This window comes from Procambarus clarkii, chromosome 91 (genome assembly GCF_040958095.1).
Source record: "Procambarus clarkii isolate CNS0578487 chromosome 91, FALCON_Pclarkii_2.0, whole genome shotgun sequence".
NCBI lineage: Eukaryota > Metazoa > Arthropoda > Malacostraca > Decapoda > Cambaridae > Procambarus > Procambarus clarkii.
Window position 1 is genome coordinate 2,985,915 of NC_091240.1, and position 22,145 is coordinate 3,008,059.

At 36.7% G+C, this 22,145-nt stretch overlaps 1 protein-coding gene across 1 annotated transcript; it reads right to left on the reverse strand.

Moving 5' to 3' along the window:
- Positions 1–7,556: 7,556 nt before the first annotated feature.
- On the reverse strand, positions 7,557–21,238 carry emei (transmembrane protein 161-like emei). The gene is made up of 11 exons (XM_045767902.2): positions 21,161–21,238; positions 18,940–19,043; positions 18,422–18,701; positions 17,881–17,960; positions 16,624–16,839; positions 15,479–15,595; positions 15,179–15,319; positions 12,805–12,979; positions 12,504–12,600; positions 10,459–10,628; positions 7,557–8,340 (listed from the first exon to the last, which is right to left on the reverse strand). Exons 1-11 carry the CDS (start codon positions 21,161–21,163, stop codon positions 8,221–8,223), a joined length of 1,503 nt encoding a protein of 500 aa, XP_045623858.1. The 5' UTR covers positions 21,164–21,238; the 3' UTR covers positions 7,557–8,220.
- Between the last annotated feature and the right edge of the window lie 907 nt (positions 21,239–22,145).

The window sequence follows — 22,145 nt, forward strand, 5'->3', positions numbered from 1 at the left end:
AAGCCGTTAAAATCTTAGTATATTTCACTTCATTTTATACTTAAATTTGCACGTTAACACGTGTTAATTTTCTCCTATTTAACACGTGTTAATGTTCTCCTATTTAACACGTGTTAATGTTCTCCTATTTAACACGTGTTAATTTTCTCCTATTTAACACGTGTTAATTTTCTCCTATTTAACACGTGTTAATGTTCTCCTATTTAACACGTGTTAATTTTCTCCTATTCTTTCTTACGTCGTGCCCTTCTTATTAAAACCTCTACTGTATATGACTTGGTAAATTTGTTGAACAATATGTTAGCTTTCTTCTTGCATAGTTAGTATTAAATGTCTACCTTATCAAACCTTTAAACAACCTCATTGTAGTATTTTAAGTTATGCCCGAATTAAATGTTTTGTACATTATAATGACTTTATTAAATGTACATATACTCTGTAACAATTATTAAAGCCTTATACAGTATAATATTATTATGTATATTTTTAATATGAATTATTATTGTTATTAAATATATTAGGCTTATATCGATGTCCACCTCACCCTTCCCCCCCTAAGGATGTAACCCTTGACTAACTCCTATGGTACCTATATTTACTGCTAGGTGAACAGATGCATTAGGTGAAGAAGAAACGTGCCCAATCAGTTCTGTCCCACACGGGATCCGAATTCGAGATTCCAGACTGTGAGTCGAGAGCGAACACAACAGGGAGGACCATATGGGAATACAATAATTTCCTTTGATAACCTCCCTTATACAAGAGAAAATATTAATTTAAATTAAAAGTGTTCAGTGAGAATCCACAAGGTCTTCTCTGAATACTCTTTGGTAACCTAGAGCTTGTTGAGCTAGCATGCGATTTAAAAACGAAAGAATATATAAAAAGGAATGTATAAAAATTCTAAGAAGTATGTATGACTTGAGAGGGAATATAGTTAGTTTAGTTAATTTATTATGCACCCTATACCCATTTTGTGGGCGGTAGTGGAAAGGGTTACAAAGGCACATAATGGGCTCAGGGACTGAAACCCCACAATTCATTTAGCTAAGCAAGTTTACAATCTTGATGAGCTAGTTACAAGAATATAATATAACTCTCTCCCTCGCCTATATTTTTGCAAGGAGGGAGCGCGCGTGGAACAGAAAGTCTTAGGCTCAGGGTGTTGTGGTGGCCGCGCCACGTGACGTCACGGGGGTTGAGTGGCTAGTGTTAACTGCTCAACTGCTTGTTCCTAAGCTCTGCTACTCGCGGGTTATGAGGGGAATTTGAGGCAGCAACCTGCTCTTATGACCTGCTGTTGGTAATAAATGTCGCCAATAGATGGCAGCACTTTATTATGAGAGACTTATTGAAACACGGCGGAGGATTACCGTAGTGTTTTATAGTACTACATAACCAAAGAAAACGGTTAAAAAACATGTATTGCCGCATGAACTTTTGTAATTTAAATTTGTCTTTATCTGAGGAATACTAATACTCTAGTGGCCTCGATTAGGACAGGAAGCCGAAGGCTTGTCAAAGGTATCCTCCATTTCACCTGATCAATTTTTCCAGCTAATTTTAAAATTTAATTAAGTGTTTTGGCGTTTACGGGTTTGGCGGGTAGGCGGTTCCATGGGTTAATACCCCTGTACTCACCTAGTTGTGCTTGCGAAGGCTGAGCTCTGCTTTTTTGGCCCGCCTCTCCAACTGTCAATCAATCAACTGTTATTAGCTACTAATTTTTCACACACATACTGAAAAACCTTTTCAGTATCAAGAGTAGTTAACAGGTGGAATGCATTAGGCAGTGATGTGGTGGAGGCTGACTCCATACACAGTTTCAAGTGTAGATATGATAGAGACCAGTCGCTCAGGAATCTGTACACCGGTTGAGAGTCCAGATGTGTGTGTGTGTACTCACCTATTTGTGCTTGTACTCGCCTAATTGTGCTTGCAGGGGTTGAGCTCTGGCTCTTTGGTCCCGCTTCTCAACTGTCAATCAACTGATGTACAAATTCCTGAGCCTACTGGGCTCAATCATATCTATATTTGACACTGTGTATGGAGTCAGTCTCCACCACATCTCTGCCTAATGAATTCCATCTGTTAACTACTGACACTGAAAAAGTTCTTTCTAACGTCCCTGTGGCTCATGTGGGTAATCGGTTCCCACCTGTGTTCCCTTATTCGCATACCACCCGTATTAAACAGTTTATCTTTATCTACCTTGTCAATTCCTGAGAATTTTGTACATAGTGATCATGTCTTCTTGTGGGGGTTGAGCTCTGGCTCTTGGCATCCCACCTCACCTGTGTATGTTTGTGTGAAAAAAAATAAAAATATTTAGTAGTTAGTAACAGTTGATTGATTGTCAGTTTAGAGGCGGGCCGAAAGAGCAGAGTTCAACCCCCACAAGCACAACTAGGTGAATCTTGCTTAACAGACAATTTGAAATACTGTACTTCTCCCAGAGTAATACTGGTATGATGCTGCTAACATACTAAAACTATTGAACAAATTTCAGTGTTAAAACACAAAACTTGCATTACCTTTTATTATAAATGTGAACATTCCTCTTACAGGTATGTACAAAATTTATACACAAATATTTACAGTACAGTTTCTAATGAATTCATCCCAAATTACATAAATATTTCTACATGTACAACAAATATGAGAATATCTTTTTGAAAATGACGGAATATACATGTATGGCGGGTTCTGCAAGGCAATAATTATGGAATTACGGTGCTTTTGAACATTCTTGAAAGGGTAGCAGTGCAATTATATTCTTTAAGCCTCAGGCTGAAACTGGTTGGGTTAGTCAGTACAATGCAGAAGTATAATATTGAATGATACAGACCAATAAATTGATGTGAATGCAGGAAAGAAAGCATAATAGTAATATGAAAACAAACTAACATTTCAAATATTGCACAATCTTAATATAATTGTTATTTCCTTGCCAATATCTTAACACTCTTGAAGTAAATGTTGACATGTAATAAATAATCACAAATTTCTTCAAATAATCCAAATCAAACAAAATTGTCATCTTGAGTACTTTTCTATCTGCCTTACTGTTTTATTTCACACAACATATATTAGTTATATAATTGTTTCAAACCACAAACTCACTTTTCTGCACATTTATCTATAGCATTGAGGATTTTGCCTCCTCCTTTATCATTATTTGTACTTGAAATTTATTAAATACTATTTGTTATATTCTCCAGTATGGATTATCAGAGGAAAATTAATACCTCAAGTATCCATTAGATAAGCACAATAATACTCAACAGCTATACTGGGTATTTATCCCTTAAACAACAAACAAGAACTAATATTGATTAAATGTTTAACAATATTTTTTTATGAACTATGTCCTAAGCATGAGCAGATAACTGTATTTTCCCATGTGAGTGGGTTATGTATGTGTGAACCCATTGACAGCTAAGAATTCACTAGTTTGAGTTAGATGAAGTATATCTTCTCCATTTGGTTGAATATTTGCACACCAGCTTGATTTTAATAACAAACAAGTGGGGACATGCTGTATGTACTTACACACTCAAGAAATTATCTTACAACAAATGAGGAAAGGAAGACTGTGATGAGTATTATAATATAAATAATTGTAGAGACCCTATTATACAATTTTCTACAATTGTAGGAAATATATACCTTTTTATTACAAATGTTGCAAAGTAAAATAATACTCCCATGTTCTATCCCCATAAGAGAAAAGTAAAGAGCAGCACAAAAGGAATATCATGAGGCGACTATTCACTTAGTAACTTGTTGAACAGATGTAATTAATATTTCTTATGCAGATTAATGAACATACAAGTAATTACTAATTTGCAAGACATTACTATTACATTCAAGTTTGTATTAAACAGTCAATACAAATATATACCTGTACGGTACTAAGATGTGAGGTTTTCATTTCACTACAACCCGTCCTCGACTCAAGTCCATTCCATCCACCAGTCGACCCCACAGACGTATTCATAAATTTTAACATGCTGTTCATTCAAAACGGGAATTTTCTCAAATATAAATTAATATTATAATATATTAGCATATTGTGCATATATAGGCATAGGTTAGGTTAGGTTAGGTTAGGTGTTTAGGTTCTGTTGGCGATTATTTGTATTCGTAGTATGTTGAAGAATTTACAGCATTGTAATTCGAACAAAATTCATCAGTGAAGCACTAGTTCTGGAAATGCTCAAACGTCAGCAGTTGTGAGTCGTGTGTAAACCATTTTTCATTCATAAACAGGGGGTTTGGCGGGTGCATGGAATCACTTCTGAATCTTTGTTTGGAGGACGGGCTGTTCACTAGCACTATACAACAAAGATGTGGACATCATCATATTCAAAGAATAACAAATTATCTCTCATGATGTTAATCAATTTGTATACTTCAGAGGTAAAAGAATGGCCCATGACCTTCTTCAAACTTGGAGCTATGCAAGTCGCAGCCACACTTACACACACTGTAAACTGCAACAACACTTACTCACCACAAAATATTAAACAATGCTGTGGCTACAATAATTCAGTCAATAAACACCTCCACCAAAATTTCTCGTGTTAACATTAAAATAAGAACTGCACACATACACCAACAAACTGGAAAAGGTGCAAAGACATGCAACTAAATGGCTTTTGGAATTGAAAGACAAGAGCTGCAAGGAGATATTAGAGGTACTAAATATGCAAAAATTAGAAAATAGAAGAAAATAAAGAGGTGATACAGTATAATCACTATGTACAAAACAACAACAGGAATTGACAAAATTAATAGAGAAGAATTCCCAAGATCCAGAACTTCAAGAACAAGAGGTCATAGATTTAGGCTAACTAAACTAAGCTGCTGAAGAAATATATGAAAATTCTCTTTCACAAAGTGCTAGATGGTTGGAACATGTGAAGTGGAGGCCAAAACAATCAGTAGTTTCAAAGCATTATATGACAGGATGCTGGGAAGACAGACCACGAGCACAGCTCTTATCCTGTAAGTACACTTACGTAATTACACACACACACACACTATTACTCTTATTATCATCTAATTTACTGCTGCTGGGTTCAGCAAGTCTTTGGAACGGTTGTTGGTTGCATACAGCCTCACCCTAGCAGCTGAGCTGGTTACTGCACTGCCTAACTGACATAAACCCTTATTCACAGTTGACCAGACCACACACTAGAAGGTGAAGGGACGACGATGTTTCGGTCCGCCCTGGACCGTTCTCAAGTCAATACTTTAGCCACGTTATTGTGACTCATCGCCTCCTTATTCACAGCCTCAAACAGTAGCAGTAGATTGATATGCCGGCTAAATTATCTTAAATTTAATTAGACCAATTCATTAAACTTCCTTAATCACACAGCAAGGAAACAGCCAAGGGTACAGGAACCGACTTTTGGTTACAGGCGGCCCAAATGAGTCACAACAATCACATTGAGCTTCTTGAGCACAAATCTTGTATGAAATAGGTTTCCAAAATACCTTGCTGAAAGATAAAGGGAAATTAGTTAGGGAGAATTAACAATTCTATTACATTTTTTGTTTGATATGAAAGTAATAGATTCAAAATAATCCATTTAATAAAAAGGGTATTTTATCCTTTACAAAAAGTTATAAAATCTTAAAAGAAAAAGTATACAATATTGGCAGAGATAAACTAAACTTTATCACAAACTGCAAACGTTTAGCATAACACAACATGCAAATGCCACAAATACCCACGTCAGGCACTCCAGATGGACACTGAAGCACAAACACATGAAAAAAGGCATTCATTTCATATTAGTAAACTATTACCAATGAGAATACACCACATATAAATTTTGTGTTAGACAACAACCAAAAACCTCCATTCCAAACAGTTAATTTTGTTACATAAAATATAATTCTTAACAATATAAAATTATGTGTCAACACATTTCAAATCATTACTGTAAACAGTACACAGATGTCTGCATGACATGTTGCAGCAATAATACTCTACAGCAGTAAGAATACACATGAACTGCCCGAAACGCTGACGGTACTAGTGTCTTTACAAGATTGTAATTACTATACTATGTATCCTCACAATCCCAATGTACCTTCTTATATATATATAAATAGATAAATAATTAAATAAATAAATGAGCAACAAAGGATACATCAACATGGACCTTATGTACACTGCACGCACCAATTTTGATCAATTGTAATCATTCAAGGTTTATTATTGGTAATATATTACAAATATAGTATTTAAACTGGATTTACCCCTGTATGGACTGGTGGGACCGACCACTCCTCGATGACAGTCCGTTGCAGTAAGTCTCTGTTTCCACAACAAATTTTCTCTATCAGAAACAATGTGTGTATTAATTATTATTTTTACACACACATAAACATGTACTATAGAAGTATAAACAAAAATAAATACTTTACAATATACAAGAAAATTAATAAATATTAACAATGTTTTTACGCACCTTTGCAGTGAAGCTGCACTTGCCTTGTGACTCTCGAGTGATCAAGTGGTCAAGTGAGGTGCAACTGAACTAAAGAAATTTGTATACACTATGTACAATCTCTGTATACTGCATTGTATCTGAGAGTGTGTGCAGGTACCAATGCCATACTTCTTCACCAGCATAATTAAACGAGACCATTCTAAAGTTTCATCACATATTTCCTCTGTTTCCATTAAGTTGACTTTTATTTGTCTTACCCACTGCAGTCTCACTTATGGCGCTGCTAGACATCTTCCTACTCAATGACAGTCTTAATTCAATTAAAAAATAGCAGAAATTCTTTAGGCAAGTATAGTACTGTACTTTTAATATTCATGGGCACTATGTACTATGTTGTTGTCTTTGATACCTGTCCTAATGAATTCTGGTCAATATAAAAAAAATCTGTTGATTTTATTCAAACATTTTACAAAATTGACCAATAAAACAGAGTAACAATATTTTGCAATGCAATTCAAAAGCTTTTGGTACAAAAATGTTTGTCATGTTGTTATACTGTACTGAAATCAGTGCAGATTTTGTAATCAGTACAGATTACATTATATATAAAAGTTATTATTCCAATATTATATAACTTAAAAACTTTGCATTTTCATAATTTTTCCCATTCTTATAATACTAAATATTAAACTGTAAATTAAACACATGGCTTATGTAAATTACTAATAGCCTTAGAATTTTCTGAAAGATTACAATCATTTATACTAACTCTGCTTATGTCACTACCTACAAGGCTCCCGCATATTATTAACAACCATGACACGTACGGTATGGCCCTTGGTTCTCTCCGAGGATTTAGGGCTGGCTGAACGTAAGTCTTGTCTCAAACAAAGCCTTGACTATCTTTAAACTTGTAGTTGTGCAGACAGAAGCAACACATGCTTTCACTGTCGAGTCGTACATGATTATTTGGCTACCACATACAAGCATATTAAGTTTGGTATCATTATCAGAATAAGTGTTTGTATTATTGGTAAGTAAAAAAAATGTGCAAAAGCAAACTGAACTTGCAGTGTCTAGAACATCCCCAAATATACAAATGTTACTAGTTACTTTCTTTAAGCCTTTATTCTCAATAAGCATTCACAAAGCCTTAATCAATTCCCCACCAATAACAACAGATACAAATTTCTTGACAGTGTATTAGTCTCACCTGAGAAGTATGCAAGTAAACAAGGGCACTGGAACAGGTCAGGGAAAACATGCACTGACAGGACAGCCTAGAGGTCTTACAGCAGTAGTATCCTTTACAAGATATCAAATCTAATTTGCAGGACTTTCTAAATCATTTTTTTGGGTTGATTGCTATTTAAACCTTTAAGGGAGCAGTTAAAATATCCGCAGATGATAGATATTGAGCATGCCAATATTTCCAGTTAAAACAAAATTCAGATCATAACATTTCTTTAAATGCTTCCAACATCTAAATATAATATATATATTCAAATTCAAGTGTACATTTAAAAATGTTCTCAACATATTATGGGATACAAATACTACACATACATTTACAGATCTCTGCCTCATCAATCAATAGAATATGACTGATTTACTAGACACAAGTATCGTTAACAATTGGCTTCACTGCAAATGAAGCCACACAAAACATGCAACATCTAAAAGGAAATCTTTATATATTACATTTTTCTTAAAAAAAACAATACCATATATATAAAACTCATATTGTCTTTTATCCTTTAGTGAAATATGACTGGTATGCAACACCGAATGTTCCCGAGAGGAACCAAGAAAACACACACCACCACGTTGTAAAGCCCAGCACTCCACGGTAAAACTCTGTGGTGAAAACCTGAAAGTGAGAGAATGCAGGTAAGAGACAGGTAAAATGTAAAACTCGCTAGTAAAAATGAGAGAAGAAGTAGGCGGGAATAATATTTTAAAAGTCTGATGGGTGGAAGCGATGAAAGATGCTAATGTGAACAACTGACCATGACTGATGTAGCTTGTGAGAGAGGAGTGCAAGATAATGCCAGCAGATGCATGTGTGAAGAAGCTAAAGTGTGGAAAAGTCACAGGTATTGATGAAGTATATGCAGAAATTGTTATATTTAGCAGAGACAGTGGAATAGTGTGGATGTTTTATAATTTACAAGAAGCCATGTACCTGTACTTACTTGGAGAAAGTATATGACAAAGCTAATATAAAAGAACTTAAGATGTTATACCATATATATGGAGTTGGCTGAGTTATGCAAAATGATGTGATTTTTGTATATAAGAAGTAGTACATGGGTAAGAGTCAATGTGTAAATGAGTGAGTAGTTCAATAATGAAGCAGACGTATGCCAGAGTTGTATGATGTCACCTTGGTAGTTGAATAAAAAAAATAGGGATGTGGTAATGAGGGAAGGAAAGGTTCCTTCCCATTCAATATAAGTGGGAAATGGTATGATAATAATACTGTAAAGATAAAAATTTAGCGAACTGGAGCATGTCCAATTTCATGAATGTTGATGAGTTAAATTCATCCTGTCATCCAAAATGATAATACCTTTTGCTACTATGGAGGGAATGTATACATTTTCTACTACATACTTGTTTTGTAGAAGGGCCCCCTTTCCCTACACCCCCCCCCAAAAAAAAGAAGGCAAGAACCAAACCTACCTCTTCCTAGGGCTAATATAGAACATATACATACTAAAGTAGGTTTAAGAGCGCATCTCCTTTTATAGGTTAGGTAAGGTTTATAGTTATGCCATTTCAGGTTTTGTTATACCCTTACAATTCAAATAGTACAAAATGTGAACATTGCTTGTCCAACAGTCCATATTAAATACAATACATCCACAGTAACTATAAGGTTACAGTGGATGTATTGTAACTATAGGTAACTAATTTTGAAAGGATGGGTTGGAGAAATATTTGCCAATGTAAACGAGTATTCTCTAGAGTGCAGGCGGCAGAGATACATAATAATTTACACATGGAATATATTAGAGGGGCTGGTCAAATCTGCACATAGAAATAACATCACACGAGACTAGAAGACATTGCATGATGTGCAAAATACCCCTGTTGGAAAGCAGAATTGCAATAGATACTCGCGAGATAGAACTCTATCAATGTCAGAGGCCCGAGACCGTTCAACACACTTCCTCCACACAAAAAGGGGCATAACTGAAAGACCCCTCACAGTTTCTGAGAGAACTCGATAAACACCTCCAAAGGATACCTTATCAACTAGGCTGTGATTCATATGTCAGGTTGCAAGCAGCCAAGTCCAACAACCTGGTTGACCAGACCATCAACCAAGAGGCCTGGTCAGAGACCAGACCACGGAGATGTTGATCCCCAAAATCAACGTAAGGTAACTGCTAGAGGGCTTTACCACATCAGCTGAAACACCTAGGATGTGAGATTGACAAAAGAGGAGTTTGTGCAAGTTTTGTGTGTTTCATTTATTTTGTTTTGTTTGGGGGAAGTTATTTGGCAGTTTAGTGGTTTTTGAGTCTTCTAAACCCAGCAGTGTCTGTGTAGCTTCACTAACTTTCAGGATGCTTTCCCCAGAGAAATGACTAAATGTCCTTTACTCCCTGCACTTTGTGAGGGGAGGGGGGAGGGGGGGGTTAGCACTAATCCCTGGTACGCCAAATGAACTCATTCAACTGATATGACTGGCAGAATAGAGAAATCTTAGTGACAGCTACAGGGAGCCACCGTGGGCTCCCCCAGAAAATGTCCACTTAATATTTTGATTAACTGGACAACTGAAAATAACTTAATCCAGTTAATAACACTCTAAATGACATAGGATAAACTGATTTTGATTTCTTAAGAAATATGATATTGTACACCTATTTTGGATAAAGAAGTCATCAACATCTAACACATAATTTCTGCACTTTCACAGATTAAAATGGACAGTCTGTATTCTATATTGTAAATATTCCACATGAAGATACTGCACCTTTTTAAGTTCCTCCATTCCAAGGGTAAGTATTTTTGTAGCTTCCATAACGGTCTGAACATTTTGCAAAGTTGGAATGGTGGTCGCGTCTTCATTCTCTGAATCTGGTGCCAACCCACACTCTTCTGGCTCAACCACTCTTCCAATTAGTGCTCCCCAACTGAGTCCACCTGGAAATTAATTAATTATTTAATTAATTAATTATATATGTCCCCACAGATAAATAAAAAATATAATTTAAGAGAAACTAAAGCTTACCTGGAGCATACCTGGAGAGGGTTTCGGGAATTCTTCTCGAACCCGGCCTGGGGACCAAACTTGCTTACCTTGTTGTAGTTTGTTTTCTTGTTTGATACTGTTAGAGTAGGACTTCATTAGATCTTGAAAATCTATGTAACCTAATTTGCAGTTATCTGGATTTCCATCTGGATATGGTGAAGTTTGGCAGAAAATTATCTGGACATGATTTTGGCTGGATAACCCAAATATTCAGTTTAGCAGAACTGACAAGAAATAGACAATGCAAGCTTGTCTAATTCCTGCACTATCTTGTATGTAGTGATAATATCCCATTTATTTTCTTCTTTAAAGGTAAGAGTTCCAATGTGTACTAGCTCCATGAGAAGTACAGTATTCTGTAATTTTCTTTAGTGACCAACTGTCATGATTTTGCAATCAGAACGGAATTCTGATATTGCATCTGCAGTCGTAGTGAACCTGATGCTATTTGAGTAGGTCTTCACTATTTTTTAAAGCAAATTGATCCTGAAAATCTGTTAATAAACCCATATGGTAGGCATTTTTGTGAGATAACTTCTATAACACATTAAAGATATTCAGTGCTTTGATACTTGGCATCGTAGGCTTTACTATTAAGGTTTTAATAGGACTGGATCAGTTCCACTATGTTGTCTAAACTGGCGTTTATCATTTTCACAAATACAGTACTGCACTGGTACTGGCCATTTCTACAAACTCAATACAAATTTTTTCATTTGACTAACACAAACTGGCATACTTGGAGTTTTTCCACTCTGAACTGATTAGGTATTCATACAACCGAGTGACCAGAGGCCATTTTAGGTGAGACAAAGTCTTCAATAAAGAATTAAATGCAGTGCAACCTCAATTTGGCAAGCTATATGGAACCAACTGATTCATATAAAAATGGCAATTCCTTCACGAGTCATTTGTGTTATGCAATTTTTTAAAGCAAGATGCATGTCTGCGCATGTTTCTTTACTCTAGTGTTTACTCTATTCATCTACACAAACTTAAAAAGGTGATTGGAGCCAAAATAAAAGAGAATTCCCATTCATACCCTAACATTTCCCATGCTGAACGGGCAAATTTCACTATGTGAAATTTTAATTTCAACCTGTCATATGATGGACAACTATAGGTAAAATGTGTCTGTAAGAGATGTCTTCACATAGCTTATTTTCCATGTCCTAGCCTAAAAACCACATATCAACGGTACGAGAGCCATACCTAAATAACACAAATCTCTCAAAATTAAAATTAAAATAAACCCATAGAAAATTATTTTAAATATGCTCAATGGCTTTCAGAAAGGCTGCATTTTTTTTTAGTCTAATGTTGCATCTATCTACTACAGTCATTAAAATGTGATTAGCCATATTACAAGTATTACCAGCCATGCCCTAATACAGGTATTTCACAGTCTAAGGGCTGATTTCACTTAAACCTATTATATGATGGACAACTACCAGCAGAACCTGTCTGTGCCGAGATTTCCCCATCATGTGCCAGTATTTCTCAGGATCCAGACCTTTGAATCTTATAGCATTTTTTAAGGTAGGGTCAAAATGGTATGATAAACCAGGTTCATCAATTTTCTCACGGGTCTGTGAATGGGTCCCTTGCATTTTAAGCAAATCCATATACTGTATCCCCTTCTTTGCCAAACACCTGTCAATGAAGTGGGTAGGTAAATCCGGCCTGAAAAGTATGCGTTATAACTGGAGATTTACCGAATGCTATAGTTTGTAACATATACGAATGAAAAATGAATTTATACTTACCCAAGGTCTTGAACATTAGAGAGAGGAAAAGACAAAGAATTATCGGTGCAATGTACTGTAGTGTTACGACACACAGGTAATAGAACACCCGAGCAATCTGAAAGAAAATTTTACTAATTAACATACTACAAATATTTTTTTCTTTTTTTCACAACTAAATTTTTTTTTGGCATGGTGGTGTGAGTGGAAATAGGTGAAGCTTATAATCATGGAAATAATGTACAGTATTATGAAATCTTTCAAACAATCAACAATTTCCTGCCAATCCCATCATTATAGGAATGTGACAGTAGCAACACACCTTCTTCTGAAGATCCTTATTTGTGATGCGGCCAGATTCCTTCTTTTGAGCCTCGATCTTCTCATATGCGAGATTTAAATAAGATTGAAGGTAATAGGGCATCATACCCAACCGTACCACACCCACAACCAGAATTAACACGATGCGAAGAATGTCGAACGTGTCAGAGCTCATACTGAAGAAAAACAAATAATAATAATAATTAGTATTAAGCTGTGGAAAGAGTCAATGATATTACAAGTGCATGAACCCCTCTGCAGTGTAATTAAAAATTTTGAGAGGTGCAATACTTTTAATGCTGCTCCTGATGAAAGTTCATTAAAAAACTTTAAATGTAATCAGTTAAGCATAGTTCATTCATAAAGTGAAAGAATGACTGCTGCATGGAATTTATTTAAACTACTGTATTTGTTTTAGAGGAAGGATGCAAAATACTTCCACTCTTAACCATGGCTTGCCAGCAACTAAATTACAGAATAAGGAAACATATTATTTAACCTGCTATAAAATGCACCCAGTCAGTAGGCAGCCATTCCTGCCCTGAACTGACTCTTGGCTCAAAATGTTTGGAACAGATTACTAGGTAACATAACAGATGTGGGGCTTATTTGATTGTTCCATGTCTAGGTTAGATATACTTATATGAAAAAGTTTGGGCTTTCTGCAGTTACCTTTACTATTCTCTGAGACATAATTCAATGCATTTAAACAGTAAACCAACTGTAAAGAACTATAAAGAATCTGTTAAATATAGTCAAACTTTGCAGAAAAAATACTGAGAGATCAAGTCTTCCATTATACTTGTAGAGTTATCAAATAAGCATGAATACTGTAACCATGCGATTATCCGGGATTCGAACATCCGGAAATGCCCTTATACGGCCAAAATTGTGATCGGATAAAGTTATCACAATATCCAGCCAAAATGGCCACAGGAACCGGATAAAAGATGGTTTGGCCGGATGAAAATTTGGCCATACCGTATTAATCCCGTCTGTGGCTCTAGATGCATGGTGGAGGAGGGGGTGGGGTTGGTGGGTGGTGTTGGGAGGGTGGGACCACCTGGGTACAGGAATTACCATTAATTTTAGAACAATTAATCATAGCCAAAAACAAATGTAATAAGTACTAGTAATTATGTAATACCAAATAAATAAGTTTCCTAAAAGCAATGTGCACAGGCTGAAGTTTCCTTAAAAAATATTGTGAGTTTTTTCCTCCTGGCGGCCTACGTAACGTGCTATAGCTGCCCCAAGTGGACCCGTCCAACACTGGTCAACCCATGTGCGTCCGTCCCTCGTATTATACACAGTGCTGCGCCATTAGTGAAATATTTTTTTAAATAACTTTTTTATTTTCATAGTAACTTTGAACATTTTTGGCCAAGACTATGTCTGGTAGCAGCATCAATCGTTCTGGAGGTGTTAGGAGGAAGAAAGTTGTCCTAACAATTAAAGACAAGTTACTGTTATACACCTCAACCAGTGCGGCATCACAGTGCTGTGCCATCAGTGAAATATTTTTTTAAATAACTTTTTTATTTTCATAGTAACTTTGAACATTTTTGGCCAAGACTATGCCTGGTAACAGCATCAATCGTTCTGGAGGTGTTAAGAGGAAGAAGATTGTCCTAGCAATTAAAGACAAGTTACGTGTTGTTCAACCAGTGAGGCGTCACAGGCAGCCAAATGCCATCAACAAGTGAGGCGCCACAGGCAAGCCAAGCGCTTTCAACAAGTGTGGCGCAAGCAAGCGCCTTCAACAAGCGAGATGTCACAGGCAAGCCAAATGCCTTCAACAAGTGAGGCGTCACAGGCAAGCCAAGCGCCTTCAACAAGTGAGGGCATGCAAGCGCTTCAACAAGTGAGGGCATGCAAGCGCTTCAACAAGCGAGGCGCAAGCAAGCGCCTTCAACAAGTGAGGCCTCACAGGCAACCAAAATGCCTTCAACTAGTGAGGCTTCAGCAGCTGGCTGTCAAAACTAACTTTGCTTAATGAACTATACAGTAATTTTAAGTATTAATTTTAGTGTTGTGTTAGTATAGGTTACATAAATTGTTAAGAATTCTTAATTTCAAGATGTGTGGCATCAATGAAGAAGACGAACACCAACAAGGTAAGTTGAGGTTTCTAGTTGAATATTTAATAATTATATGTAGCAAGGCAATTCAAATTATGTTGTTTGTAGTATAAAAATAGTTGGAAATGGTCACTTTTGAACTCGTAGGTGAAAAAGTACCATTATCCGAAAAATGTGATAATCCGGCTGGGGGTCCTTCCCATATAGTCCGGATGATCGAGTGGAGACAGTAGTTGCAAGGTACCTATCAAAATAAAAATAAAAAGAAATAGCCAGCACTGTAAGGCCACTCACAGGGGATGAGCTCGGCCTGGCAAAGTGTACTCAGTGAAGTACCGCCGGGAAATGGGCTTGATCCACATTGTTACCAAGAAGAGAGGGGCGACAAAACTGATGTGGAAGAGCAGCTTCAGCACCTTACTCTCCGTGCAGTACCTGTAATGTTGGAGAACATGTGAAAGAATATGATATGAAAATTGCTGGACAATACCTGTTGAAAATTTCACTTTTATTCACAGAGGAAACAGAACTCCAGGTCTACATTTTTTTATCTTACAAAAATCACGAGAAATTTTATACATGTGAAATGCCTACCTCAGAGAATCCCAGTGCATCTTGCCTAGTCGAAGTCCTGGAAATGTGTAGAAGGCACCAATTAATGCACAGAGCATCGCAATAATTATCTTGAATGTCACTTTAGATGCTGGGCCACTGAAAAGAAAATGTATGAAATTAATACATTTTTAATATAAAGATTACAAATTATAAAATATATATATCAAAATAGAAGTCAAGACATGCAAACATGTCTACAAGAAAAATAACATCCCCACCCTGCACCTACACATTTATCTAAAGGCCACCACTATCTCCTTACTGGCCTTGGCAGGGACAGGAATTTAACTTCCTGAAGACACAATTGGATAAGAATAGACAAACATTACTGTACAAATCCACAAGGGCCATGACGAGGATTCGAACCTACGTCCGAGATCATCCCAGACGCTGCCTTAATCGACTGAACTATTTGAGCTTGTGGATTTGTTCATTTGATGCATCACGCTATTGTGATTTCTGTGTGTAGTGTAGTGACATTACTGTAACTCCTATCTCTCACCTGGGCATAAAATTACTAAAAATAAGCTGTCACTTTAATTACTGAATTATATATTTGTAATTCCATGATTTATTACAGCAATTATAAGATAGTGTTATCAGGGAAATAAATCTATCAAGACCCTGATTCAATTCATGACTTGATAAAATATTCTGAATTTAGCAAATGTTTTCAGTGGATACACTCACATAATAAGTGCTTCACAATTCATTGATAGATAAAAATAGGGAAAAATTCCCGAGAGCTGGTACTTAAGAACAAAGAGGTCATAGATTTAAATTAGCTAAACAAAGCTGCAGAAGAAATACAGGAATAAGAAAATTCACTTTCACTAAGAGTGGTAGACGGTTGGAACAAGTTAAGTGAGAAGGTGGTGGAGGCCAAAGCCATCAGTAGTTTCAAAGTGTTATATGGCAGAGAGCTGGAAAGACAGGACACCACAAGTGTAACTACCATCCTGTAACTACACTTAGGTAATAACAAATATCACACGTCTTTGGACCCCAATGTACTGCAGTACACCATGGTAAGTACAAGACCTACCACAATGTACCATCCTGCAATTCTGTCATGGAAGCTCATGTTACTTCTGTCTGCAAATTAAAATTAAACAAATACTTACTCAGATGGTAGGCCTTGTGCTTTGAGGAAAGCTGCAGCACTCGAATTAAACGATGAGTACGCCAAGTCTAAGCCCAATTCCAGCTTGCTCTCATCAAGAATCAGCATGCCCAGAGCTATGAGGAGATAGGTAAAGAACGAAAGGACAACCATAGCCTTTTCTCCACCAGAGTCTTCGCCACAAAAATATAGCATGGACAATGAGAACATTACTTTACTGAGGCATATATTAAGGAAAATAAAGAATAAGGTGATTAATTAAAGGCACTATATTACTCTTCAGAATAAATATTTTAATCACACATCATATAAGAACCAAAATATTTTAGGACACCATACCTAATTTTTATATCAGAATAAACTAAATTTTTGTTTAGGTTATTTACTACAACAAATGAAATTAAAACTTTAAAGTTTAGAGGATGATCACAAATTCAATTTAAAGAATGAATTAAGCTCTAAATAATGATTATTTCTTCTATACAGTAAAGATACAAATACAGTACACTAAATACAAAGACAAAACCTCAGTCCAACCACCTCATCCCTAACTGACTCGCACAGTAGGGTCAGATGCGACAGGATCGTCCCCATTTGACACGTGCATTTGAAGGGCTAATACAAAATATTAGATTAAAGTATCCAATGACTTGACAAAGAAGTGTTCAATTGCAGACGAGGAGTCACAATAACGTGGCTGAAATATGTTGACCAGACCACACACTAGAAAGTGAAAGGACGAGACGTTTCGGTCCGTCCTGGACCATTCTCGAGTCGATACACAATCAACTTGAGAATGGTCCAGGACGGACTGAAACGTCTCGTCCCTTCACTTTCTAGTATGTGGTTTGGTCAACAAGTGTTCAATTGGTTTGACTAAAACCAATCTTTGTTCAGTATCCCATAGTAATGAACCTGGGAAAGGTCATTCTGCTTCTGTTCCATCTACATCTGGATAACTTTCACCCAACTATTTATTCTACAGCTCCACTTTTTGCTACAAATAATGAGTATAAAGCAACAGTTACTACTCTAAGGAGTTGATCAACTGCTTGAGGCTCAAATTTGGCACACATTACCAACTTTCATAATCTAATAAATTATCCTTAGCTTACATATTTCTTTCTGCCCGAAATGCTATGCGTGCTAGTGGCTTTACAAGAATGTAAAACTTTAAGTCTCTGTACTCTAATAAATCCAATGTATCTTCTTATATATAAATAAAATAAATAAATAAATATGGCTAATAAAAGGATACAGAGAGAAGCCAACCGCCAGCAGACACCACAGCATGCTCAGATTTACCTCAGCCTGCGGGGAAGCCACTGCCATAAAGATCTGTAAATAACAGCACAACATTAGAGCCTCTATTTTTTAAACATCTTTCAGTGTTTTCAAGAGGCAATGTAAGCAGACTAGTGAAAGTCTTTAAAGGGAAATCTCCACAAGGTTCTGCAAAATGTGATGCATAAATCAAGCTTCTATGGATATAAAAACCTAAGTGAAGTCAGCTCTAGCAGCCCAACAGTCCAATTTAATATAGTAAATTTGACGAGACCTAAAGAATACAGTACATAGTGGCCAATGAAGTGATATGATAACTCCACTACAGGTATCAATAAAATACAATGATGCCATATCTCATTTAAAGCTTACTGTATCTAAAAATATTATTGAAATATTTGGATTTGCATGATTCGTACAGAATATTGTAACATTTATTATAGTACTGTACAGTATGTGCTTGACTAAAGAACAAACTACCAACACAGAACATGTATAAAGATTCTGGTATGTACCTCTGTGATAACATATACTATTGCTGAACAAAGTGAAAAGTCAAGGAGCCACTGATACTCAGTGTAAAACTTGAGCTGCATCACTTCACCAGGAACCATACGTGAGGTTTCCAGAGACAGGTCCAGACTTCGAGGCACAGTAAATGTCCCATCATCTTCTGCTGCCGTCCCACTTTTATTGCTTCCTTTCCCTCCTCCCTTTCCCTTTTTCCCTTTATCTTTTGGAACGCCTGCCAGGCTTCGCAGCTCTTCGTCAGTAGGGTGTAGGTAGTACACCAATCTGTTGGAAGACAACTGTATCTGCAATTCCTAATTTGTCTAGGAGATGAGCAACAAAAGTGTTTAGACACACATACACATAATGTGAATTGATGCATATATACACACTCGCAATCCTATTTCAACAATTGTTGGATTAACTCAATAAAACATCATGAAACAGATGAACAATAGATTTTTTCCGTGGAAAACATGTACTCACCACCCTATTGGGACAGAAAAGAGCAGTATGAACATACCCTGTGCTGCAGAGCAGCCATCGAGCCAATGAGTAATGTGGTGTGATGCGAGACAGTACACTGGCCATCACCATCGTCACCACCAACTGCAGCCCAAACACGGCCTGCAATACAACATGATATGTCAGAATTAGCATCTCAGACACAACGGCATATGCATCAAGCATGGTATCTACAGTTAAAAAGTTAACTTGGGTGACTTGGATCATTAACTCTACAGTATTATCAAAATAATTATCAGTGCATTTATTGGCCACACAATGTGAAACTGAAGTCCACAATATTGATTTACAGCATCATACTCCACAGCCTAATGTAGACTACAGAAACACTGTCGTCCTCCCCTAACGGTTATAATAGCTTTCATAACATAATTCTATCTCCACTATTTTTCTATTCAATTCTTTATTCTTTCAATTCTTTCCAATTCTCACCAATTCTTCATTAGTGAGTCCACTTGGACTCACCAATGAAGGATTTACCGACCAATTTTTATGTCTGAAGCTTCCCAACTGGCTACAAGGTGCCACATTTGGCCTTTTTTATTTTATTTATACAAGAGTTCTTACATTCTTGTAAAGCCACTAGCACACACTGCATTTCGGGCAGGTCTTTAATCCTAATTTTCCCCGGAATATGACTCGCCAAATCGTTTAACAAACAGATATAAATTCATTGCTGGGTGAACAGAAGCTATAGTTAAGGATTGGCGGCTGACCAATCCTCCCCGGCCAGAATACGAACCCAGGCCAAAGCACTCACAAAGTGCCGGGCGAGTGTCTTACCACTATGCCACGGCAACTGCTCTAGTGGATTGTTTCACCGCATCAGCAAGTAATGTGTGTTTACAATGTACAGTACCACACACAATGTGTTAATTAACTAAGAAAACTACAGACATAATGGTCTCTAATAGCATTGCTATAATGTTACAGTGATTATGATATACTGTACAGTATTTTAAGTACAATGTTCATATACAGGCAGTCTACTGTATTAAAAAATTCTTGCTGTTGGGGAACAAGAAGCCTGTATTTAGGCTTATTGAGATCCCCCCCCCCTAGACCAACTATTGGCCTACTCTACGATACAACCCACATCAAATACCTCTCAGGTATCGTAGCTGCTAAATGAACAGAGACATCAGGTGAAAGGAAATTTTACAAATCATGTCCTGCTTGAGGATTGAACCTAGGTCCCTGCATTGTGAGCCGAGGACATCAGTGCACTGTGCTACAGGACACAACAGTTGTGAGCCGAGGTCGTAGAGCACTGTGCTACAGGATACAACGATTGTGAGCTGAGGTCGTAGGGTACTGTGCTACAGGACACAGCGGTTGTGAGCCGAGGTCGTAGGGTACTGTGCTACAGGACACAGCGGTTGTGAGCCGAGGTCGTAGAGCAATGTGCTACAGGATACAACAATTATGAGCCGTGGTCGTAGAGCAATGTGCTACAGGACACAACGATTGTGTCCTGTAGCTGTGTGTAGCACAGTGTCCTGTAGTTGTGTGCGCTACAGGACACAATGGTTGTGAGCCGAGGACGTAGAGCACTATGCTATTAAAGAAACTCTGAATAATTGACAAAGAATTTGGGTAATATTTCATTTTGGCAAATATATTTAGATATTTCTTGGACATTAGAACAGTAATTGGAGTTTTATTTATTTATTTATATACAAGAAGTTACATTGGGGGTTAACAGAGAATATAGAAAATAAGTTGAATTAACATTCTTGTAAAGCCACTAGTACGCATAGCGTTTTGGGCAGGAGTTGCCCGACCTGCCCAAGGAGTTGCCCGACCTGCCCAAGGAGTTGCTCGACCTGCTCAAGGAGTTGCTCGACCTGCCCAAGGAGTTGCTCGACCTGCTCAAGGAGTTGCCCGTTTCGGAGTTGTCCCTAATTTGGCATTTATTTTGTTCACATTCAATTACAGTTATGTAGGTTGTGAGAGTATTTTTGCTGAGTTTACATTGGGTCAGAGTCACTTCATCAGCCATTGTAAACTTCTGGAGACACTAAATAGCCGATCCCTTTTGGACAAAAATGACATGTTGCTTTAGGGCACATGCAGTCCTATCCTCCTGTGCTCTATATTCTTCGCCCAGAATAAGACACAAGAGAAGTGACATTAATATTCTGCCACAAGAACGCTCTCCAGTGACCAACGACACCCTATAACGAGCCACGAGGTGGTAATTTAAGGAAGATAATTACCATAGTGTCGTCGGCGTCGTCTGGACCACCGGCAGCTATTTTGGTTGACGAAGGCCAAGTCAGCCTCAATACCTTACTACCCAGTTATCCAAACCGGACTCGAAAATTAGTATTTTATTAGTTTAAATATATATTTTAATCATTAATTACCTTAGGTAGACTTAATCTCTGTTCCAGAGTAAATTTAAAATCATATGTTGTTTTGATTTAGGGGCGACGACGATCGTTTAAAATCATTAATAAGTAATTCATTTTATCCGTGACTGAGACTGTTATGGATTCTTGCGAACCCAAGGAGACCCCTCCTTACCACCTTCGGGATTACTTATTTTGATCTCCTTTAATTAAATATTTATTTAATATTTATTAGTGCTTTGGTTGTCTTTAAAATGGGATTCTATTGTATTAAAAGTAAATTATTTACTTATTATTTTTAAGCGCAGTCAGTGTACGGTGAAATAATTGAAACTTTTGATAGTGTTGCTGGATTTGTAATAAAAAGCAGTTCTAATGCGATGTTCTTTTCTATTTATACATATTTGTTATTGAATTATAGATATAAGATATATAGTAATACATTTCAGGCCCCAAACTGAGTAATAGTGGTTTCCCACAAATGTACATTTCTCTTATGTTCTCTGTACATAAATTCTTTGGAATAAAAATTTGAATGTGAAGTAGAATTTGAATACTTAAATATAATATTTTGATGTTATAAAAAATGTTATAACATTTTATAACATCAAAATTTTTTGAGTTCTTCAAAGAGGGATGGGGGGGGGGAAACTTTCTCATATATCCAAGTTATACAAACGGTTTTATATCACAACATTTTAGTAAGTTATTATAAATTTCAATTCAAGAGACTGCAGTTTTAAGTTTATTAACACAATAAAAAAGATATATGTATCAAAATGTAGTTAAAATTGCTAATATTTAATAATTTGAGTTAAAATGTTGAGAAGGAGATTTAAGAATGTTTACC